This window comes from Staurois parvus, unplaced genomic scaffold (assembly GCF_062004578.1).
Source record: "Staurois parvus isolate SC_StPar_1 unplaced genomic scaffold, SC_StPar_1.0 ptg000892l, whole genome shotgun sequence".
In the NCBI taxonomy this organism is placed as follows: Eukaryota; Metazoa; Chordata; class Amphibia; order Anura; family Ranidae; genus Staurois; species Staurois parvus.
The window spans coordinates 211,051-236,207 of record NW_028318688.1 but is presented as its reverse complement, the minus strand read 5'-3'; the positions used below and the strand labels follow the sequence as shown (position 1 = coordinate 236,207).

Genomic DNA, 25,157 nt, shown 5'->3' with positions numbered 1-25,157 from the left:
AAGGACGGTGCTTGGAGGTGGGTAGCGGTAGGAACCGAGGGACGGTGCTTTGAGGTGAGGAAGGGTAGGAACAGAGGGACGGTGCTTGGAGGTGAGGAAGGGTAGTAACAGAGGGACGGTGCTTGGAGGTGGGTAGCGGTAGGAACCAAGGGACGGTGCTTGAAGGTGAGTAGCGGTAGGAACCGAGGGACGGTGCTTGAAGGTGAGGAAGGGTAGGAACCGAGGGACGGTGCTTGAAGGTGAGGAAGGGTAGGAACCGAGGGACGGTGCTTGAAGGTGAGGAAGGGTAGGAACCGAGGGACGGTGCTTGAAGGTGAGGAAGGGTAGGAACTGAGGGACGGTGCTTAGAGGTGAGTAGGGGTAGGAACCGAGGGACGGTGCTTGGAGTTAAAAGTACAAAAGATTTTCCAAGGCATTAAATATACCATGGAACACATAATAATAGAATAAAGTGCAGCGCTAAAATAAATGATATCCTATAAGACACAAAATATGTTGTATATAAACTCGTGTGTAAAATACTCTCTAAATGAGTATTAAAATAAGTCCCAAGCTGGATATGATGTGATGACTCTATTAACCCAGTATGAAATCTGGTCCGGTATCCAGGTGAAAAGAATGGAAAGCTTGCGCTGCTGGTGAGTGGGCAATCTTAATGCGAAAGTAGAGATCTCAAATGGCCGGAGGTTCCGTGCAGGTCCTGCCTGGTACTAGGATGTCTCTCTGGGAGGTCCCTTTGTTAGATTATAGGTATGCCGGTCCGGTCTATGACCCCCTCCTTTGGCCTGGACGGGTCACCTGGCATCCTGGGCAGTATACAGAAAATGGTGGCCGCCGGACCTCCCCGATCCGGCGTCGTGACGTCAAGGCGTGCAAGGGCTCCTCCTATAGAGTGTTTTACATATGAATTTATATACAACATATTTTGTGTCTTATAGGATATTATTTATTTTAGCGCTGCACTTTATTCTATTATTATTTGTTGCAGAAAGGTTTTGTGGTTCCTTTTGGTGCATATAGCCGCTTTCATGTGCGCTCGCTAGGTCTTGATTATTTTCATACCATGGAACACAGTGAAGACCGTCATCATCAAGTGGAAAAAATAAGGCACAACAGTGACATCATCAAGAACTGGACGTCTCTCCAAAATGGATGAAAAGACGAGAAGAAAACTGGTCTGGGAGGCGGCCAAGAGGCCTACAGCAATATGAAAGGAGCTGCAGGAATATCTGGCAAGTACTGGCTGTGTGGTCCATGTGACAACAATCTCCCGTATTCTGGGCTATGGGGTGGAATGGCAAAGCGGAAGCCTTTTCTTACGAGGAAAAACATCCAAGCCCGGCTAAATTTTGCAAAAACACATCTGAAGTCTCCAAAAAGCATGTGGGAAAATGTGTTCTGGTCTGATGAAACCAAGGGTGAATGTTTTGGCCATAATTCCAAAAGATATGTTTGGCGCAAAAACACTGCACATCACCAAAAGAACACCATACCAACCGTGAAGCATGGTGGTGGCACATCATGCTCTGGGGCTGTTTCCTTCAGCTGGAACTGGGACCTTAGTCCAGGTAGAGGGAATTATGAACAGCTCCAAATACCAGTCAATATTGGCACAAAACCTTCCGGCTTCTGCAGAAAGCTGAACATGAAGAGGAACTTCATCTTTCAGCATGAGAACAACGACTCAAAGCATACATCCAAATCCACAAAGGAATGGCTTCACCAGAAGAAGATGGAAGTGTTGGAATGGCCCAGCCAGAGCCCAGACCTGAATCTGATGGAAAATCTGTGGGGTGATCTGTGGAGGACTGTGCACAGGAGATGCCCTCGCAATCTGACAGATTTGGAGTGTTTTTGCAAGGAAGAGCGGGCAAATATTGCCAAGTCAGGATGTGCCGTGCTGATAGACTCCTCCCCAAAAATACTGAGTGCTGGAATCACATTAAAAGGGGCTTCAACACAAGATCAGTTTAAGGGTGTGCACACTTATGCAACCATATTTTAGTTTTTTATTTTTACTTCCCTCCACCTAAAAGGTTTCAGTTTGTTGTTCAACTGAGTTGTACAGTTTATTAACGGTGGAAAAAGTTCTGAAATGATTTATCTTTGTCTCATTTTTTTTTACATCAGAGAAACCTGTCATTTTCACAGGGGCATGTACAGGGGCGGATTGACAACTCATGGGGCCCCCGGGCAATAGGGGATCATGGGGCCCCTGTGTCCTTGCCCACACTCAAAAAAGCCTATGAAAAAGGTACCAGGGGCATCTCATGGGGCCCCCTACTGACCCCGGGCCCTCGGGCAGTGCCCGAGTTTCCAAATGGTCAGTCCGCCCCTGGGCATGTAGACTTTTTATATCCACTATACATGGGCAGAAGACATTAAACTACAAGTTGAAACAAAACAAGATCCCATGAAAAATCAATCAATCATTGTCGCTGGTCATTTTATTAGCATGATCAATAATTAATTTATTATGTGACTCTTTATACAATGTCCATAAATAATTGTAGGTGAATGGAGCTGAGGACCTCAGCCAGGCACATGGCGTGGAGGACAGAGAGCCAGGCGTGGAGTCACTTCTTGTCTTCCCAGACCACCTCATAGTCCTTGAAAGCCCGTCTCAGTTTCTCGGCTGTGATGGAGTGATCTGCTCTGCCGTATCCCTACAAAGGATTCAAAATCACATTTTTATTCCTCACATATCAGTACAAAAAGGATGATAAAAAAATACAACTTCAAAGCAGTTTGGTGACTTCTCATGACAGATTTGTAGGACGAAATTTTTGATTTCATCAGGAAATTAGCAGTGACACAAATAATGACTTCCTTCCTGTATTAGAGCACCCCCACTCTGGATGAAGGGACACAGAGGGCACAGCAGCATTGTCAGTCTGAGGGGGGAGTGTTAGATTTAGATACACCAGTGAAGCAAAGTTGAACTCTAGCTCACAATTTATAATCAGTTAGTCCGGGATAACATATGTGCGGTGCGGTGCATCACATGCGATTTGTGTGCGGTGCGATTGGAGCCATACATTTTGTACAGCTCTAATCACACCGCACCCAAAACATGCAGGACCCATTTCAGGGAGTTGTTATCTTAGCATACACACCCGCAGCGGTTCGCATGAACGGGGTGCGATTCTGATGTGGTGCGGAATTCACGAAGAAACTGAGAATTCCGCACCGCATCAGTGTGAACCCGGGCTGAAAGGCACCGCAACATACATAGAGAAGACACTTTGTGGTAACACATTAATTCCACAGCATACATGTGTGACTGGGCCCTTAATGTGTTACTAAACCCCAGACCCCATGTTCACTATGTTCGTTCTCTCCCCACCCCGCATTCACTGTATCCGCTCTCCCCGGACCCCGCATTCACTATATCCGCTCTCCCCAGACCCCGCATTCACTATATCTGGTCTCCCCGGACCCTGCATTCACTGTATCCGGTCTCCCCGGACCCCGCATTCACTGTATCCGCTCTCCCCGGACCCCGCATTCACTGTATCCGCTCTCCCCGGACCCCGCATTCACTGTATCCGCTCTCCCCGGACCCCGCATTCACTGTATCCGCTCTCCCCGGACCCCGCATTCACTATATCCGCTCTCCCCGGACCCGGCACTCACTGTATCCGCTCTCCCCGGACCCCGCACTCACTGTATCCGCTCTCCCCGGACCCCGCACTCACTGTATCCGCTCTCCCCGGACCCCGCACTCACTGTATCCGCTCTCCCCGGACCCCGCACTCACTGTATCCGCTCTCCCCGGACCCCGCACTCACTGTATCCTCTCTCCCCGGACCCCGCACTCACTGTATCCTCTCTCCCCGGACCCCGCACTCACTGTATCCTCTCTCCCCGGACCCCGCACTCACTGTATCCGCTCTCCCCGGACCCCGCACTCACTGTATCCGCTCTCCCCGGACCCCGCATTCACTGTATCCGCTCTCCCCGGACCCCGCACTCACTATATCTGCTCTCCCCGGACCTCGCATTCACTATATATCCGCTCTCCCCGCACTCACTATATCCACCCTCCCCGGACCCCGCATTCACTATATCCGGTTTCCCCGGACCCGGCACTCACTATATCCGCTCTCCCTGGACCCCGCATTCACTATATCCGCTCTCCCCGGACCCCGCATTCACTATATCCGCTCTCCCCGGACCCCGCATTCACTATATCTGGTCTCCCCGGACCCCGCATTCACTATATCCGCTCTCCCCGGACCCCGCATTCACTATATCCGCTCTCCCCGGACCCCGCATTCCCTATACCCGCTCTCCCCGGACCCCGCATTCACTATATCCACTCTCCTCGAACCCCGCATTCACTATATCCGGTTTCCCCGGACCCCGCATTCACTATATCCGCTCTCCCCGGACCCCGCATTCACTATATCCGGTTTCCCCGGACCCCGCATTCACTATATCCGCTCTCCCCGGACCCCGCATTCACTATATCCGCTCTCCTCGGACCCCGCATTCACTATATCCGCTCTCCCTGGACCCCGCATAACTGTATCCGCTCTCCCCCCGGACCTGGCATTCAATATATCCAGTCTCCCCGGACCCCGCACTCACTATATCCGCTCTCCCCGGACCCCGCATTCACTATATCCGCTCTCCTCGGACCCCGCATTCACTATATCCGCTCTCCCCGGACCCCGCATTCACTATATCCGCTCTCCCCGGACCCCGCATTCACTGTATCCGCTCTCCCCGGACCCCGCATTCACTGTATCCGCTCTCCTCGGACCCCGGATTCACTATATCCACTCTCCTCGGACCCTGCATTCACTATATCTGCTCTCCCCGGACCCCGCATTCACTATATCCGCTCTCCCTGGACCCCGCATTCACTATATCTGCTCTCCCCGGACCCCGCATAACTGTATCCGCTCTCCCCGGACCCCGCATTCACTATATCCGCTCCCCCCAGGCCTGGCATTCACTATATCCGCTCTCCCCAGACCCCGCATTCACTATATCCGCTCTCCCCGGACCCCGCATTCACTATATCCGCTCTCCCACAGTACACACAACATGGAAATGCAATTATTTTAGTAAATATAAACTGCTAAATACCTTTCCTCATCAGCAGTATATAGCAGTCTTGTGACTTCTATCAGTGTCCAGCAGATCACTGTTTAAAGCTTGTAGGAGGAGTTTTGACTCTTCTCTGACTGTCCTATGAGGCTGCATGACCCCCGACCCTCTGTCTGGACAGCACTGATTGGCCCTATGTTGATCACATGCACTTTCCCAAAGAAACAAAAAAGAAAAAAAAAACCTCTAGCAATACACACCAAACGGAGCATGCGCAGAGTGCCCCCAAGGCTCTGTTCTATCAGCAGATGGATTGGGGCAGTAGAAGGGGAGGATCAGAGAAGGCCGGGTCAAACAGCCTCTTTACACAATGCAGAGGATTAACCCCTTAGGTCCCACAGTGAGTATAACAAGCATGCTTTCCTGCATCTACAGACTGATTGTACTGTTGTGGGTTTAGTAACACTTTAACCAGTTCTGTGCTATAGCAGAAATACTGCTCTGCAACGGGGGAGAGACCTGTGTATAAACAATACAGATCTCTCCCCTGTCAGCTCCTGTGCACTGCTTTGTATGGCTCTGAATAGCAGTGTGCTTACAGTGGAAAGTACAGACACAGCACATAATGTGAAACAGCACACAGTTAACCCTTTGATCGCCCCAGATGTTAACTCCTTCCTACCCAGTGCCATTAGTACAGTGTCAGTGCTTTTTATTAGCACTGATCACTGTATTGGTGTCACTGGGGATGTCAGTGACACCAAGTCAGTTCCCCCCCCCCCCCCAGTGTCAGAATGCCCGCCGCAGTCCCATGACAAGTCTCTGATCACCGCCATTAGTAGTAAAAAAAAAAAAAAATCCCAGTATCTCTACCGCCATTTGTAGACGCTATAACTTTCACGTAAACCAATTCATTTACACATATCGGGATTTTTTTTTTTAGCAAAGACATGTCGCAGAATACATTTTGGCTGAAATTTATGACGAAATTTGATTTTTAAATTTTTTTTACAGGACATGTTAATAGCAAAAAGTCAAAAATATTGTTTTTTTCTCAAAATCTTTTTTGTTTATAGAGCAAAAAATTAAAAACGCACAGGAGATCAAATACCACCGAAAGAAAGCTTTGCGGGGGGAAAAAAAAGGGCGTAAATTTCATTTGGGTTCAGCGTTGCGAAACTGCGCAATTGTCAGTTAAAATAACGCAGCGCCATATCGCAAAAAATGGCCTGGTCGGGGGGGGGGGGGGGGGGGTTTGGGGAAGAATCCTCAGGAGAACGAGGGGTGAAACGTCTGCATTTGTTGTGCATTTATTTTTGTCAGGGGGCCCTCAACACGCACATACAGGCTCAATAAATAAAAAACAAACCTGACTTTTTTCCCGTGCATGTATGGGCTCTCTATTCGGAGGCTCTGGTGCCTTTGCTGAGCCTGTCTGCACATTGGGGCGCCATTTAAAAAAAAAATTATAAAAAAAAAAAAAAAAAATGCATGGGCTCACACCCTCTATGGTATTGTTGTATCGTGCACACCCATAGACATACGTACGGTAGATTCGCCGTACACCCGGATCTTCTTCTCCGCACTGTTGTGTTCGATCTTCCCTCCTCCGAGGCATTCACATCGCAGACCCAGCGCTTGCAGTTCAGGGTTCACCTTGTCGAAGATGTGATCTACAGGAAAGGCAGAAAGTCTCGGTCTGTAGTATGGGACGGCGTAACAAGTTCCAAAAGATCATTCGGGTACAATTTCACATTTTTTAGGAATTATTGAAGCTTTTGATTGGGGAAGAGGGGGGTGGTAAAAATAGATGGCGGAGGCATGTTTTTACCACCCAATGACTGCTCCCCCCCTTATCCTAACAGTGGGTTGTATAGAAATGACCCCCCTCCCCAGTCACATCTGACAGGCAGTACCTCTGCAGAATGTTACCCAGTCAACTGAATATGTGCTGCAACCATGCGAGGCCTGCGTCTGCGACACGACATTCCTATTCCGAAACCCTGGAGAGCAGAATTCCCTTCTGGATACCTGTTAGCCTCTCCTAAAGTCGCTGTTCAGAGACGAACGCAAAGTGTGAAGCCATCACCTGTATACTAGTCCCACCAGGGGCGGACTGACCATTTGGAAACTCGAGCACTGCCCGAGGGCCCGGGGTCAATAGGGGGCCCCATGAGATGCCCCTGGTACCTTTTTCATAGACTTTTTTAAGTTTGGGCAAGGACACAGGGGCCCCATGATCCCCTATTGCCCGGGGGCCCCATGAGCTGTCAGTCCGCCCCTGAGTAGCACTAAAGGAAACTGTCACCAGGAAAAAAAAAAAAATATATATATATATTAAAAAAATGTAAAAAGCAAAAAATAGTCTCCAAAAGAAGAAATGTATACCTAGCCCAGTATCCAGCGGATTCAGATGCCTCTTCGCTCTTGTCACTGCTCTTCAGCAACAGTCCATGAAGAAACTTCAACAGATGAGAAAACATTTCCAATAGAACTAAAAAAAAGGCAAAACACTTTTTTTTGCCTCTTTTGAATAGAAAAATATAGGTTGGGTTATTGCCCCCGCCTACTTTTTTTTGCCATCTCTGTCCCACTGGGGAGATTTATTGGCACTTCCTGCCCCATAGCTGAAACAGGAAGTGAAAGATATATATACACACACACATATATATATATATACACACAGTGGGGCAAAAAAGTATTTAGTCCCCACCAATTGTACAAGTTCTCCCACTTACAAAGATGAGAGAGGCCTGTAATTGGCATCATAGGGAGACCTCAACTATGAGAGACAAAATGAGAAAACAAATCCAGACAATCCCATTGGCTGATCTGGAAAGAATTTATTTGCAAATTATGGTGGAAAATAAGTATTTGGTCACCTACAAACAAGCAAGATTTTTGGCTCTCACAGACCTGTACCTTCTTCTATAAGAGGCTCCTCTGTCCTGCACTCATTACCTGTATCAATGGCATCTGTTTGAACTTGATATCAGTATAAAAGACACCTGTCCACAACCTCAAACAGTCACACTCCAAACTCCACTATGGTGAAGACCAAAGAGCTGTCGAAGGACACCAGAAACAAAATTGTAGACCTGCACCAGGCTGGGAAGACTGAATCTGCAATAGGCAAGCAGCTTGGTGTGAACAAATCAACTGTGGGAGCAATAATTAGAAAATGGAAGACATACAAGACCACCGATAATCTCCCTCGATCTGGGGCTCCACGCAAGATCTCACCCCGTGGGGTCAAAATGATCACAAGAACGCTGAGCAAAAATCCCAGGACCACACGGGGGGACCTAGTGAATGACCTGCAGAGAGCTGGGACCAACGTAACAAAGGCTACCATCAGTAACACACTACGCCGCCAGGGACTCAGATCCTGCAGTGCCAGATGTGTCCCCCTGCTTAAACCAGTACATGTCTGGGCCCATCTGAAGTTTGTTAGAGAGCATTTGGATGATCCAGAAGAGGATTGGGAGAATGTCATATGGTCAGATGAAACCAAAATAGAACTGTTTGGTAGAAACACAACTTGTCGTGTTTGGAGGAGAGAGAATGCTGAGCTCCATCCAAAGAACACCATACCTACTGTGAAGCATGGGGGTGGCAACATCATGCTTTGGGGCTGTTTCTCCACAAAGGGACCAGGACGACTGATCCATGTACAGGACAGAATGAATGGGGCCATGTATCATGAGATTTTGAGTGCAAACCTCCTTCCATCAGCAAGGGCATTGAAGATGAAACGTGGCTGGGTCATCCAACATGACAATGATCCCAAACATACCGCCCGGGCAACGAAGGAGTGGCTTCGTAAGAAGCATTTCAAGGTCCTGGAGTGGCCTAGCCAGTCTCCAGATCTCAACCCCATAGAAAACCTTTGGAGGGAGTTGGAAGTCCTTGTTGCCCAGCGACAGCCCCAAAACATCACTGCTCTAGAGGAGATCTGCATGGAGGATGGGCCAACATACCAGCAACAGTGTGTGCCAACCTTGTGAAGACTTCCAGGAAACGTCTGACCTCTGTCATTGCCAACAAAGGATATATAACAAAGTATTGAGATGAACTTTTCATATTGACCAAATACTTATTTTCCACCATAATTTGGAAATAAATTCTCTCCAGATCAGCCAATGTGATTGTCAGGATTTGTTTTCTCATTTTGTCTCTCATAGTTGAGGTCTCCCTATGATGCCAATTACAGGCCTCTCTCATCTTTGTAAGTGGGAGAACTTGTACAATTGGTGGGGACTAAATACGTTTTTGCCTCACTGTATATCTATCCACAACTAACAAAAAGTTTTGCTTTTAGTTATATATAATGTATGTATGTATGTATGTATGTATGTATGTATGTATGTACATACATACATACACACACACTCCCTCAACAGAGAGAAAAATCTGGTTGTCACCAGAAATAGTGTCCCCATTAGACAATTTCCCCTCCCTTCCTGTTCTAGTGACAACCCAAAATTTGGAATTTTCTTTCACTTTTGGTGAGAACAGCAAACAGGACGAATAATGAGAGCGAATCTCCCTAACCGGGAAGGGGGGGGGGGGGCACAAACAGCAATAAAAACCTGACAGGGGCTCTAATCCCTCTCTGCTCTATCCACAACTAACAAAAAGTTTTGCTTTTAGTTATTTTTGAAGGAAACAAAAAACCAACAAGCACCCTGTATAAAAGCCGTAGTATGCTTGGCATCATACCTTACTTTTTTCTAAGGCTCGGTTCACTCCTATGCAGTTTGCATTTGATCCGTTTCTGCAATGCATTTTGCACGTGTTTTTGATGCATTTTGCAGGGGGGGGGGGGTGTTTCTTGTTGCTAGTCAGATTTAAAATGCATCAAAAAACACACCACATGCTTTTCTGCAGCATTTCCATTGAAGTCTATAGAACTAAAAACGCAACTTTGTGCATTTAACATAGTCCCTGAGCCTGGGACCACAGTTCTCCGGTGCGGTATATCGCATGTGATTTGCACAGGAACCTCACCGCATTCCTATGCGGATCACATGTGATTTGTGTGCGGTGCGATCCGAGCCGTACATTTTGTTTGGCTCAAATTGCAACGCATCTGCACCAAAAAGGAGCAGGACTTTTTTTTTGTCCGCCCTAGAATCGGATCACATGGGTATTCACACCTATGCGATCTGATTCTGCACATCGAACAGTGTTTTGCGGACCGATGTCGGGGTGTTAACATACACACCCACAGAGGTTCACGAACGGGGTGCGATGGTGATGCGGTTCGGAATTCGCACAGAAAACACTGAATTCCGCACCGCATCAGTGTGAACCCGGGCTGACCCTTTCCAAAAAACACAGAGATGTGAACGTGTCCCATAGGAAATCACGTGAAATGGACTGCTTTGCGTTTCTGCAAAATGCAGCGGAAAATGCTTAGGTGTGAACCCGGGGTAAAGCAAATCATTATTGTGAATTTGTTGCAAAGTTTCTCACCTGGAGATCCTGCCAATAACATCAATTCCTACTAACTCTCCCCTAAAATTGCCAGCTGGTGTCAGTATGGTACCACTGAGCGTCATGATGTCAAAGCCCCTCCCCTACGCGTTACGCCACTGGTCACATGGCTTCAGTCAATTCCCCCTGGTGAAGCCATGTGACCGGTGGCGTAACAAGTAGGAGAGGGGCTTTGACATCACGACGCTGATGAAGCCATGTGACCAGTGGCGTAACACGTAGGGGAGGGGCTTTGACAGCATGATGCTGATGAAGTCACGTGACCGGTTGTGTAGCGCGTAGGGGAGGGGCTTTGACATCACGACGCTGATGAAGCCATGTGACCAGTGGCGTAACACGTAGGGGAGGGGATTTGACGTCACAACGCTGATGAAGCCATGTGACCAGTGGCGTAATACGTAGGGGAGGGGATTTGATGTCACGACGCTGATGAAGCCATGTGACCAGTGGCGTAACACGTAGGGGAGGGGATTTGACGTCACAAAGCTCCATGGTACCATTTTGACACCACCTGGCAAATTTTAGGTGTTTCACCACAGGAAAAGTTCTGGAGGACACATTTTCTGAACAAAGTGGTTTTTACACAGAGTGCATATTACTGTTTGAGTGGAGGAAGACCCCAAACAGCAGGATATCATCTCATCAACACTCTGGCCCATTTAAAGGGACACAAACGTTATATGACCTTAACAGTTTGGTCATATACCTGAGGTGAGAGCACAACTGGTGGTGGTGGTGAGGGACACGTCTATGCACGTGACCAGTGGTGTAACGCGTAGGGGAGGGGCTTTGACAGCATGATGCTGATGAAGCCACGTGACCGGTTGTGTAACGCGTAGGGAGGGGCTTTGACGTCACGACGCTCAACGGTACCATACTGACACAAGCGTTATATGACCTTACTTAACGGTTTGGTCCTGAGGTGAGAGCACAACTGGTGGACTATGCAAGTCTGAGGAAATTTCATATATGGACATTTTTGTTAACCATACGGACACTGCTATTGGATATGGACACAGCTTCTTATTATTTTACTCCTGTCTTCATATTTCACAATATTCTTTACATTCTTGATATGCAACAGAAGTATAATTATAGCTCTGAGTGAAGCGCGGGACATTGTGGTATATAATACTGATTTAGCACACTAGTATGAGTATGTGTCAGGTGCTGGCAGGATCTCCGAGTCGGACCGCAACAGGAAGTGCCGTTACTGGCAGGACCTCCGAGTCGGCCCGCAACAGGAAGTGCCGTTACTGGCAGGACCTCCGAGTCGGACCGCAACAGGAAGTGCCGTTACTGGCAGGACCTCCGAGTCGGACCGCAACAGGAAGTGCCGTTACTGGCAGGACCTCCGAGTCGGACCGCAACAGGAAGTGCCGTTACTGGCAGGACCTCCGAGTCGGCCCGCAACAGGAAGTGCCGTTACTGGCAGGACCTCCGAGTCGGCCCGCAACAGGAAGTGCCGTTACTGGCAGGATCTCCACGTCGGCCCGCAACAGGAAGTCCCGTTACTGGCAGGATCTCCACGTCGGCCCGCAACAGGAAGTCCCGTTACTGGCAGGATCTCCACGTGGGCCCGCAACAGGAAGTCCCGTTACTGGCAGGATCTCCACGTGGGCCCGCAACAGGAAGTGCCGTTACTGGCAGGATCTCCACGTCGGCCCGCAACAGGAAGTGCCGTTACTGGCAGGATCTCCACGTCGGCCCGCAACAGGAATTGCCGTTACTGGCAGGATCTCAACATCGGCCCGCAACAGGAAGTGCCATTACTGGCAGGATCTCCACGTGGGCCCGCAACAGGAAGGCCGTTACTGGCAGGATTTCTACGTGGGCCCGCAACTGGAAGTGCCATTACTGGCAGGATCTCCACGTGGGCCCGCAACAGGAAGTGCCGTTACTGGCAGGATCTCCACGTGGGCCTGCAACAGGAAGTGCCATTACTGGCAGGATCTCCACGTGGGCCCGCAACAGGAAGTGCCGTTACTGGCAGGATCTCCACGTGGGCCTGCAACAGGAAGTGCCATTACTGGCAGGATCTCCACGTCGGCCCGCAACAGGAAGTGCCGTTACTGGCAGGATCTCCACGTCGGCCCACAACAGGAAGTGCCGTTACTGGCAGGATCCCCAGGCCAGCCTGCAAGGAAGTGCCGTTACTTCTTCGGGACAACCTTCATCATTACATAAGTGATGGCGTTGGATAAACTTCAAGGTCCAGTCCATTATTCCAGCACACCCCCCCCCCAGTCCATTGTTTCAGCCCCCCCCCCCCAGGTCCATTATTCCAGCTGCCCCCCCTCATTATTCCAATTCCCCTCCCCCCTCCATGGGGTGGACGCACAATACACATTCTTCCTATGGTGCGGTGTGGCCCCCCCCCCTCTCCACTCACTGTGGTACTCGGCACTCTTGGTCCCCCTGACGATGTCTCGGTGGGGTTGTGATTCGGCGCTCACCCTGATGAGGATATACTTGAACACCCCCTCCGGGTCTATGTGTACCTCGGCCACCGAGCCTAGATCAGCCATGGCAGCTCTGTACAGAGGAGGGGGAGGGGCTGAGGGAGGGCCCTCTATATATAGCACAACCCAACCAGTAGGGACATTAAAGGGACAGGACTAGAAAATAAAACGCCTGTGTGATCAGGCTCTGGTGGAAGCAGCCCCCACATACTAGATCTAAGGACGTCATCCTGTCTTTTTATTAACCCTTACAGTCCCAGACACGATATCCGAGTCAGAGAACGGAGTTTCATGGTTTTGTGTTCACAGATTCCCTTGTAGACCTCGGTCACACCGGGTGCCGCTTGGCGAATCGCATGGCAAGTCGCACCCAACTGTCCACAATTACAGCGGTCACATCGGTGCGATCCCGACTCGGCCGCACGCACTACTTCAGGTGCGACTGGCATAGACAATCTGTACCTCGCAAGCCGCGCCTCAAGTCGGAACGCCATCCGACTCTGAAATCCCGCGACTTCACTGGGAGTCGCACGATTTCAAAGTCGGATTGGTGTGACCGGGGGTGTCAATTGGCAGACGAATACATTGAGATTGTTATTATTATACAGGATTTATATTATTATTATTATTATTATTATACAGGATTTATATATTATTATATTATTATTATACAGGATTTATATTATTATTATTATTATTATTATACAGGATTTATATATTATTATATTATTATTATACAGGATTTATATATTATTATTATACAGGATTTATATTGTTATTATTATACAGGATTTATATTATTATTATTATACAGGATTTATATTGTTATTATTATACAGGATTTATATTATTATTATTATACAGGATTTATGTAGCGCCAACAGTTTGCTCAGCACTGTACAATATAACGGGAGACAATACAGCATCAATACCGTTCAATACAAGAGGGATAGGAGGGCCCTGATCCTGGGAGCTTACAATCTAGGATGGCGACACATGCCGCGATGCGATCTTTCGATACGACTAATGACGACCATCAATGTAATGATTGGATCGAACCTTCATGTGATGGCGTCTTTTGAACATCAAAAATCTGAAGCGACATAGTCATGCGAAGGAGCAATCGTAAAACCAACTCCCAACGAGCATTCACCCCATATAAATCTGATTTCTTAACCCCTCACCCTCCAGAGGATCCACCCCCCCCCCATTCCTGACCAGGCCATTTTATGCGTAACGGCGCTGCCTTACTTTAACTGACAATTGCGCGGTCATGCAACGCTGCACCCAAATGAAACGTGCGTCCTTTTTTCCCCACGGATTTTGACAATTTTGATAAAAAAACTATATTTTGGACTTTTTGCTATTAAACATGTCCACTAAAAAAAAATTTAAAAAAATCAAATTTCATCATAAATTTCGGCCAACAATGTATTCTGCTCCATGTCTTTCCTAAAAAAAAAATCCCAATACGTGTAAATTACAGGCGTACCTCAGTTTATGAATTTAATGCGTTCTGCAGGACTTTTCGTATTGCGAAAAATTCGTAAACTGAAACGTGGTTTCCCATAGGAATGCATTGAAAACCAATTAATCCGTTCCAGAGGTCAGAAAAAAAAAAAAAAAAAGTCTTATATAAAGTGCACTTTAAAGGCATAAATACTGTACAGGGACATGATTAAAAATTCATTCGTAAATGTATTGAAAACCAATTATTCCGATTGTATTGTGAAAAATATTTGTAAATCAAATCGCGGTTTCCCATAGGAGTGCATTGAAAAACAATTAATCCATTCCAGAGGTCAGAAAAAAAAAAGTAAAAAAGTATTTTATCTGTTCAAAACTCTTTATAAAGTGCACTTTAAAGGCATAGTACTGTACAGGGACATGATTGAAAATTAATTTGTAAATGCATTGAAAACCAATTAATCCGTTCGTATTGCAAAAAAAATTTGTAAACCGAGGCGTTAATTTCAATGGATTTTCATTTTGTAAACCAAAAATTTAATTAACCGAGGCGTTTGTAAACCGAGGTACACCTGTAATCAGTTTACGGGAAAGTTATAGCGTCTACAAATGGCGGTATAGATACTGGGATTTTTTTTTTTCCTACTAGTAATGGCGGCGATCAGCAACCTATAGCGGGACTGCGGCGGATATTTTGACATGGCGGGGGGGGGGGGACTAACTTGGTGTCACTGACATCTCCAGTGATACCAATATAGTGATCAGTGCTAAACAAAAAGCACTGACGCTGTACTAATGACACTGGGCAAGAAGGGGTTAACATGAGGGGCAATCAAAGGGTTAACTGTGTGCTGGTAGTGTTTTACTATGGGACGGGGTCTGTGTGCTTTACTGTAATCACACTGCTCTGGATGGCTGTGCTGTACAGTGTGCCTGAGCTGACAGGGAGGAAGATTGTAAACAAAACAGTCCTCCTCCCTGTCAGAGATGCTCAGTAATCACCGGGCATTGGTGGGTAATTACCAGCCGGGACCTGGAGATTGACATCCGCGGCGTGGGTAGGGCTCGTACATGCCCTCCACCCGGAAATGCAAAATTATTTTTATTATTATTATACAGGATTTATATATTATTATTATACAGGATTTATATATTATTATTATACAGGATTTATATATCACCAACAGTTTGCTCAGCTCTTTACAATATAAAGGGAGACAATACCGCAACAATACAGTTCAATATAAGAGGGTTAGGAGGGCCCTGATCCTGGGAGCTTACAATCTAAGAGGGAGGGGCTAGTGGTACAAACGGTAATAACTGTGGGGGATGGACTGGTAGGAGGAGTAGAAGATTCCATAAATAGCTAAGGGCAGGATAGGCTTCCCTGAAGAGATCGGTTTTCAGAGATCGCCTAAAAGTGAGCAGAGTAGGCGATAGTCTGATAGATTGGGGTAGAGAGTTCCAGAGGAATGACGTGTATATACGTGATTCTGCCGCCGTGTAGCAGTATATCTGATACAGGGCGGTCCTTATGTGGTTAACATACAATTCCTCCCTCCATGCTGCCAAACAAGCCTACTTTGTCACTCTCATCAATAGCTTGCCATCCAGTCCTGGTCGTCTTTTCTCTACTTTTAACTCTCTACTTTCTCCACCTCCACCCAGTACCTCACTCACTGCTTACGAGATTGCAAATCATTTCAAAAACAAGATGAGGCGACCCCCAAAACAGGAATGGTTTTACAGGTGGAGGTCACTGACATTTGTTTCCCTACTCATCTTTTCTGACTGTTTTTCACTTGTTTTGCATTTGGCTAGGGTAAGTGTCACTACTGGTAGCATGAGGCCATACCTGGACCCTACAGAGGTTGCACAGGCAGTCCAACTCCTCCAGATGACACATCAATACGTGCCATTGCCAGAAGGTTTGCTGTGTCTCCCAGCACAGTCTCAAGAGCATGGAGGAGATTCCAGGAGACAAGAGCATGGAGGAGATTCCAGGAGACAGGCAGTTCCTCTAGGAGAGCTGGACAGGGCTGTAGAAGGTCCTTAACCCATCAGCAGGACCGGTATCTGCTCCTTTGTGCAAGTAGGACCAGGATGAGCCCTGCCAGAGGCCTACAAAATGACCTCCAGCAGGCCACTTGTGTGAATGACCAAACAATCAGAAACAGACTTCATGAGGGTGGCCTGAGGGCCCGACATCCTCTAGTGGGCCCTGTGCTCACTGCCCGGCACCGTGGAGCTTGATTTGTATTTGCCATTGAACCCCAGAATTGGCAGGTCCACCACTGGCACCCTGTGCTTTTCACAGATGAGAGCAGGTTCACCCTGACCACATGTGACAGACGTGAAAGGGTCTGGAGAAGCCGTGGAGAACGTTCTGATGCCAGTAACATGGTTCATCATGACCGTTTTGGTGGTGGGTCAGTGATGGTCTGGGGGGGGCATATCCATGGAGGGATGCACAGAACTCTACAGGCTAGACAATGGAACCCTGACTGCCATTAGGTATGGGGATGAAATCCTTGGACCCATTGTCAGACCCTACGCTGGTGCAGTGGGTCCTGGGTTCCTCCTGGTGTGGTGGGTCCTGGGTTGCTCCTGATGTGGTGGGTCCTAGGTTCCTCCTGGTGCGGTGGGTCCTGGGTTCCTCCTGGTGCGGTGGGTCCTGGGTTCCTCCTGGTGCCGTGGATCCTGGGTTCCTCCTAGTGCAGTGGGTCCTGGGTTCCTCCTGGTGCAGACAATGCCTGGCCTCATGTGGGGAGAGTATGCAGGCAGTTCCTGGAGGATGAAGGAATTGATACCATTGAGTATCCCTCAGGACACCATCCGTGGTCTCATTAGGAGCCTTCCCCGACATTGTCAGGCATACATACAAACACGTGGGGGCCACACAGACTACTGAGGGCCATTCTGAGTTGCTGCAATGACATTTCAGCAAAATGGACTCGCCTGCTGCATCATTTTTTTCCTTTGATTTTCGGGGTGTCTTTGAATTCAGTCCTCTGTAGGTCAATCGTTTTCATTTCCATCAAACAATGGGGCGTCCTTACGTTCCTCACCCATCCCCCCGTCCATGTCAGTATAGAGATCCAGCAGGAGATTCCTCCCCATTGAGATCTGATGGGTTTTCAAAGTCTTTCTTTTGTAACAATTAAATAGTGGCTGCTGCTATTTTTTATGCCACGTGATATGTGCTCAGCCAATTATCAAACATATATTTTCAGGGGAAAAAAAACACTAAAGTGAATTTCAGCGCACACAAACACAATATAATTCCCATTTTTTTGGTAAAATATGATGTTGTGACAAGTAAATAGATACCAAGCATGTCAATATTAAAATTGCGCAGGCCTGTGAAACGGCAACAAACTACGTTACCGTCATTTCATGTTATTGCTGTCACTAGGTGGCCAACAAGCTCTCTTGTGATCAGGGGCAGGCCGACAACTCATGGGGCCCCCGGGCAATAGAGGATCACGGGGCCCCTGTGTCCTCGTCCACACCTAAAAAAGCCTATGAAAAAGCCAATGAAAGGTACCAGGGGCATCTCATGGGGCCCCCTATTGATCCCGGGCCCTCAGGCAGTGCCCGAGTGCTTGAATGGTCAGTCCGCCCCTGCTTATGATAGCTTTGGGCACATGACAGAGCGGCTAACCAAGTACAGATTGTGCTTGATTGGCTGCTTCCCTGGCTATTACAGCCCCCAGCTCTGATACTGGAAGTGACAATCACCTGCCGACCCAATTAAAAAAAAAAATAAAAACCTGCCGACCACCAAGCCAACCCACTCCCCACCTTGCTGGCGGCAGAAAGTGTCTCCTGGGATGAGAATAAAACTGGCCATAAATAAATTTTCATTCGAGAATTGAGAGTCCGGAAATCTGCCCCATACCATATACATTCCCTCTGATCCAAGTATTCCACAACCGGGGATTTGTTTTTTATGTTCAAGAGTAATGATGGCCATTCAGTTCAAGAATGTTTGTTTGATTTTCTAATCCTTAGTGGGGTCAAATCGATGTTTGTTTTCGACAGCAGTGATGGGAAAATTTGAAGGGGCAGGAAGGAAAACTTTTCTCTATCAAACGAATTTTCGGCCTCTGCATGTGGTGATCGTTCACAAATGACATTCAGTTTGAACGTTAATACCCATCATTGGTATCAGTGTAAGAAATAGTGAACCATCGTTGGTCTCAGTAGGAGGAATAGTGCCCCATCATTGGTGTCAGTGGGAGGAGTAGTGCCCCATCATTGGTGTCAGTGGGAGGAATAGTGCCCCATCATTGGTGTCAGTGGGACGAATAGTGACCCATCATTGGCGTCAGTGGAAGGAATAGTGCCCCATCATTGGTGTCAGTGGGAGGAATAGTGCCCCATCGTTGGCGTCAGTGGGGGGAATAGTGCCCCATCATTGGTGTCAGTGGGAGGAATAGTGCCCCAACATTGGTGTCAGTGGGGGGAATAGTGCCCCATCATTGGTGTCAGTGGGAAGAATAGTGCCCCATGATTGGTGTCGGGGAGGAATAGTGCTCCATCATTGGTGTCATTGGGAGGAATAGTGCCCCATGATTGGTGTCAGTGGGAGGAATAGTGCCCCATCATTGGTGTCAGTGGGAAGAATAGTGCCCCATGATTGGTGTCAGGGAGAGGAATAGTGCCCCATCATTGGTGTCATTGGGAGGAATAGTGCCCCATCATTGGTGTCAGTGGGAGGAATAGTGCCCCATCATTGGTGTCAGTGGGAGGAATAGTGCCCCATGATTGGTGTCAGTGGGAAGAATAGTGCCCCATGATTGGTGTCAGGGGGAGGAATAGTGCCCCATGATTGGTGTCAGTGGGAAGAATAGTGCCCCATGATTGGTGTCAGGGGGAGGAATAGTGCCCCATCATTGGTGTCAGTGGGAGGAATAGTGCCCCATCATTGGTATCAGTGGGAGGAATAGTGCCCCATCATTGGTGTCATTGGGAGGAATAGTGCCCCATCATTGGTGTCAGTGGGAGGAATAGTGCCCCATCATTGGTGTCAGTGGGAGGAATAGTGCCCCATCATTGGTGTCAGTGGGAGGAATAGTGCCCCATCATTGGTGTCAGTCGGAGGAATAGTGCCCCATCATTGGTGTCAGTGGGAGGAATAGTGCCCCATCACTGGTGTCAGTGGGGGGAATAGTGCCCCATCACTGGTGTCAGTGGGAAGAATAGTGCCCCATGATTGGTGTCAGTGGGAGGAATAGTGCCCCATCATTGGTGTCAGTGGGAGGAATAGTGCCCCATCATTGGTGTCAGTGGGAGGAATAGTGCCTCATCATTGGTGTCAGTGGGGGGAATAGTGCCTCATCATTGGTGTCAGTGGGGGGAATAGTGCCCCATCATTGGTGTCAGTGGGAGAAATAGTGCCCCATCATTGGTGTCAGTGGGAGGAATAGTGCCCCATCATTGGTATCAGTAGGAGGAATAGTGCCCCATCATTGGTGTCAGTGGGAGGAATAGTGTCCCATCATTGGTGTCAGTGGGAGGAATAGTGCCCCATCATTGGTGTCAGTGGGAGGAATAGTGCCCCATCACTGGTATCAGTGGGAGGAATAGTGCCCCATCATTGGTGTCAGTGGGAGGAATAGTGCCCCATCATTTTTGTCAGTGGGAGGAATAGTGCCCCATCTTTGGTGTCAGTGGGAGGAATAGTGCCCCATCATTGGTATCAGTGGAAGGAATAGTGTCCCATCATTGGTGTCAGTGGGAGGAATAGTGCCCCATCATTGGTGTCAGTGGGAGGAATAGTGCCCCATGATTGGTGTCAGTGGGAGGAATAGTGCCCCATCATTGGTGTCAGTGGGAAGAATAGTGCCCCATGATTGGTGTCAGGGGGAGGAATAGTGCCCCATCATTGGTGTCAGTGGGAGGAATAGTGCCCCATCATTGGTATCAGTGGAAGGAATAGTGCCCCATCATTGGTGTCAGTGGGAGGAAGAGTGCCCCATCATTGGTGTCAGTGGGAGGAATAGTGCCCCATCATTGGTGTCAGTGGGAGGAATAGTGCCCCATCACTGGTGTCAGTGGGGGGAATAGTGCCCCATGATTGGTGTCAGTCGGAGGAATAGTGCCCCATCATTGGTGTCAGTGGGAGGAATAGTGCCTCATCATTGGTGTCAGTGGGGGGAATAGTGCCCCTTCATTGGTGTCAGTGGGATGAATAGTGCCCCATCATTGGTGTCAGTGGGAGGAATAGTGCCCCATCATTGGTGTCAGTGGGAGGAATAGTGCCCCATCATTGGTGTCAGTGGGAGGAATAGTGCCCCATCATTGGTATCAGTGGCAGGAATTGTGCCCCATCATTGGTATCAGTGGGAGATATAGTGCCCCATCATTGGTGTCAGTGGGAGGAATAGTGCCCCATCATTGGTGTCAGTGGGGGGAATAGTGCCCCATCATTGGTGTCAGTGGGAGGAATAGTGCCCCATCATTGGTGTCAGTGGGAGGAATAGTGCCCCATGATTGGTGTCAGTTGGAGGAATAGCGCCCCATCATTGGTGTCATTGGGAGGAATAGCGCCCCATCATTGGTGTCAGTGGGGGGAATAGTGCCCCATCACTGGTGTCAGTGGGAGGAATAGCGCCCCATCATTGGTATCAGTGGGAGGAATAGCGTCCCACCATTGGTATCAGTGGGGGGAATAGCGCCCCATCATTGGTGTCAGTGGGAGAAATAGCGCCCCATCATTGGTGTCAGTGGGAGGAATAGCGCCCCATCATTGGTGTCAGTGGGAGGAATAGCGCCCCATCATTGCTGTCAGTGGGAGGAATAGCGCCCCATCATTGGTGTCAGTGGGAGGAATAGCGCCCCATCATTGCTGTCAGTGGGAGGATTAGCGCCCCATCATTGGTGTCAGTGGGAGGAATAGCGCCCCATCATTGGTGTCAGTGGGAGGAATAGCGCCCCATCATTGCTGTCAGTGGGAGGAATAGCGCCCCATTTTTGGTGTCAGTGGGAGGAATAGCGCCCCATCATTGGTGTCAGTGGGAGAAATAGCGCCCCATCATTGGTGTCAGTGGGAGAAATAGCGCCCCATCATTGGTGTCAGTGGAAGGAATAGCGCCCCATCATTGGTATCAGTGGGAGGAATAGCGCCCCATCATTGGTGTCAGTGGGAGGAATAGTGCCCCATCATTGGTGTCAGTGGGAGGAATAGTGCCCCATCATTGGTGTCATTGGGAGGAATAGTGCCCCATCATTTCTGTCAGTGGGAGGAATAGTGTCCCATGATTGGTGTCAGTGGGAGGAATAGTGCCCCATGATTGGTGTCAGGGGGAGGAATAGTGCTCCATCATTGGTGTCATTGGGAGGAATAGTGCCCCATGATTGGTGTCAGTGGGAGGAATAGTGCCCCATCATTGGTGTCAGTGGGAAGAATAGTGCCCCATGATTGGTGTCAGGGGGAGGAATAGTGCCCCATCATTGGTGTCAGTGGGAGGAATAGTGCCCCATCAGTGGTGTCAGTGGGAGAAATAGCGCCCCATCATTGGTGTCAGTGGGAGGAATAGCGCCCCATCATTGGTGTCAGTGGGAGGAATAGCGCCCCATCATTGCTGTCAGTGGGAGGAATAGCGCCCCATCATTGGTGTCAGTGGGAGGAATAGCGCCCCATCATTGCTGTCAGTGGGAGGATTAGCGCCCCATCATTGGTGTCAGTGGGAGGAATAGCGCCCCATCATTGGTGTCAGTGGGAGGAATAGCGCCCCATCATTGCTGTCAGTGGGAGGAATAGCGCCCCATTTTTGGTGTCAGTGGGAGGAATAGCGCCCCATCATTGGTGTCAGTGGGAGAAATAGCGCCCCATCATTGGTGTCAGTGGGAGAAATAGCGCCCCATCATTGGTGTCAGTGGAAGGAATAGCGCCCCATCATTGGTATCAGTGGGAGGAATAGCGCCCCATCATTGGTGTCAGTGGGAGGAATAGTGCCCCATCATTGGTGTCAGTGGGAGGAATAGTGCCCCATCATTGGTGTCATTGGGAGGAATAGTGCCCCATCATTTCTGTCAGTGGGAGGAATAGTGTCCCATGATTGGTGTCAGTGGGAGGAATAGTGCCCCATGATTGGTGTCAGGGGGAGGAATAGTGCTCCATCATTGGTGTCATTGGGAGGAATAGTGCCCCATGATTGGTGTCAGTGGGAGGAATAGTGCCCCATCATTGGTGTCAGTGGGAAGAATAGTGCCCCATGATTGGTGTCAGGGGGAGGAATAGTGCCCCATCATTGGTGTCAGTGGGAGGAATAGTGCCCCATCATTGGTGTCAGTGGAAGGAATAGTGCCCCATCATTGGTGTCAGTGGGAGGAATAGTGCCCCATCATTGGTGTCAGTGGGAGGAATAGTGCCCCATCATTGGTGTCAGTCGGAGGAATAGTGCCCCATCATTGGTGTCAGTGGGAGGAATAGTGCCTCATCATTGGTGTCAGTGGGGGGAATAGTGCCCCTTCATTGGTGTCAGTGGGATGAATAGTGCCCCATCATTGGTGTCAGTGGGAGGAATAGTGCCCCATCATTGGTGTCAGTGGGAGGAATAGTGCCCCATCATTGGTGTCAGTGGGAGGAATAGTGCCCCATCATTGGTATCAGTGGCAGGAATTGTGCCCCATCATTGGTGTCAGTGGGAGGAATAGTGCCCCATCATTGGTGTCAGTGGCAGGAATTGTGCCCCATCATTGGTATCAGTGGGAGATATAGTGCCCCATCATTGGTGTCAGTGGGAGGAATAGTGCCCCATCATTGGTGTCAGTGGGGGGAATAGTGCCCCATCATTGGTGTCAGTGGGAGGAATAGTGCCCCATCATTGGTGTCAGTGGGAGGAATAGTGCCCCATCATTGGTGTCAGTGGGAGGAATAGCGCCCCATCATTGGTGTCATTGGGAGGAATAGCGCCCCATCATTGGTGTCAGTGGGGGGAATAGTGCCCCATCACTGGTGTCAGTGGTAGGAATAGCGCCCCATCATTGGTATCAGTGGGAGGAATAGCGCCCCACCATTGGTATCAGTGGGGGGAATAGCGCCCCATCATTGGTGTCAGTGGGAGAAATAGCGCCCCATCATTGGTGTCAGTGGGAGGAATAGCGCCCCATCATTGGTGTCAGTGGGAGGAATAGTGCCCCATCATTGCTGTCAGTGGGAGGAATAGCGCCCCATCATTGCTGTCAGTGGGAGGAATAGCGCCCCATCATTGGTGTCAGTGGGAGGAATAGCGCCCCATCATTGGTGTCAGTGGGAGGAATAGCGCCCCATCATTGGTGTCAGTGGGAGGAATAGCGCCCCATCATTGCTGTCAGTGGGAGGAATAGCGCCCCATTTTTGGTGTCAGTGGGAGGAATAGCGCCCCATCATTGGTGTCAGTGGGAGAAATAGCGCCCCATCATTGGTGTCAGTGGGAGAAATAGCGCCCCATCATTGGTGTCAGTGGAAGGAATAGCGCCCCATCATTGGTATCAGTGGGAGGAATAGCGCCCCATCATTGGTGTCAGTGGGAGGAATAGTGCCCCATCATTGGTGTCAGTGGGAGGAATAGTGCCCCATCATTGGTGTCATTGGGAGGAATAGTGCCCCATCATTTCTGTCAGTGGGAGGAATAGTGTCCCATGATTGGTGTCAGTGGGAGGAATAGTGCCCCATGATTGGTGTCAGGGGGAGGAATAGTACCCCATCATTGGTGTCATTGGGAGGAATAGTGCCCCATCATTGGTGTCAGTGGGAGGAATAGTGCCCCATCATTGGTGTCAGTGGGAGGAATAGTGCCCCATCATTGGTGTCAGTGGGAGGAATAGTGCCCCATCATTGGTGTCAGTGGGAGGAATAGTGCCCCATCATTGGTGTCAGTGGGAGGAATAGTGCCCCATCATTGGTGTCAGTGGGAGGAATGGTGCCCCATTATTGGTGTCAGTGGGAGGAATAGTGCCCCATCACTGGTGTCAGTGGGGGGAATAGTGTCCCATCATTGGTGTCAGTGGGAAGAATAGTGCCCCATCATTGGTGTCATTGGGAGGAATAGTGCCCCATGATTGGTGTCAGTTGGAGGAATAGTGCCCCATCATTGGTGTCAGTGGGAGGAATAGTGCCCCATGATTGGTGTCAGTTGGAGGAATAGTGCCCCATCATTGGTGTCAGTGGGAAGAATAGTGCCCCATGATTGGTGTCAGTTGGAGGAATAGTGCCCCATCATTGGTGTCATTGGGAGGAATAGTGCCCCATCATTTCTGTCAGTGGGAGGAATAGTGTCCCATGATTGGTGTCAGTGGGAGGAATAGTGCCCCATGATTGGTGTCAGGGGGAGGAATAGTACCCCATCATTGGTGTCATTGGGAGGAATAGTGCCCCATCATTGGTGTCAGTGGGAGGAATAGTGCCCCATCATTGGTGTCAGTGGGAGGAATAGTGCCCCATCATTGGTGTCAGTGGGAGGAATAGTGCCCCATCATTGGTGTCAGTGGGAGGAATAGTGCCCCATCATTGGTGTCAGTGGGAGGAATAGTGCCCCATCATTGGTGTCAGTGGGAGGAATGGTGCCCCATCATTGGTGTCAGTGGGAGGAATAGTGCCCCATCACTGGTGTCAGTGGGGGGAATAGTGTCCCATCATTGGTGTCAGTGGGAAGAATAGTGCCCCATCATTGGTGTCATTGG

At 49.1% G+C, this 25,157-nt stretch overlaps 1 protein-coding gene across 1 annotated transcript; it reads right to left on the bottom strand.

The window, feature by feature from the left end:
- Positions 1 to 2,429: 2,429 nt before the first annotated feature.
- LOC149442390 (14 kDa phosphohistidine phosphatase-like) lies at positions 2,430 to 13,125 on the bottom strand. Its single transcript, XM_089656154.1, has 3 exons — positions 12,950 to 13,125; positions 6,607 to 6,731; positions 2,430 to 2,666 (listed from the first exon to the last, which is right to left on the bottom strand). The coding sequence occupies exons 1-3, from the start codon at positions 13,083 to 13,085 to the stop codon at positions 2,577 to 2,579; spliced, it is 351 nt and encodes a 116-aa protein (XP_089512280.1). The 5' UTR covers positions 13,086 to 13,125; the 3' UTR covers positions 2,430 to 2,576.
- Between the last annotated feature and the right edge of the window lie 12,032 nt (positions 13,126 to 25,157).

Coding starts and splice junctions, on each gene's coding strand:
- LOC149442390 (XM_089656154.1), bottom strand. CDS start 13,085: ATGGCTGATCTAGGCTCGGTGGCCGAGGTACACATAGACCCGGAGGGG. Junction 6,732..12,949: donor CAAGAGTGCCGAGTACCACA/GTGAGTGGAGAG, acceptor CCTTTCCTGTAG/ATCACATCTTCGACAAGGTG. Junction 2,667..6,606: donor GGGTGTACGGCGAATCTACC/GTACGTATGTCT, acceptor AATCCTTTGTAG/GGATACGGCAGAGCAGATCA.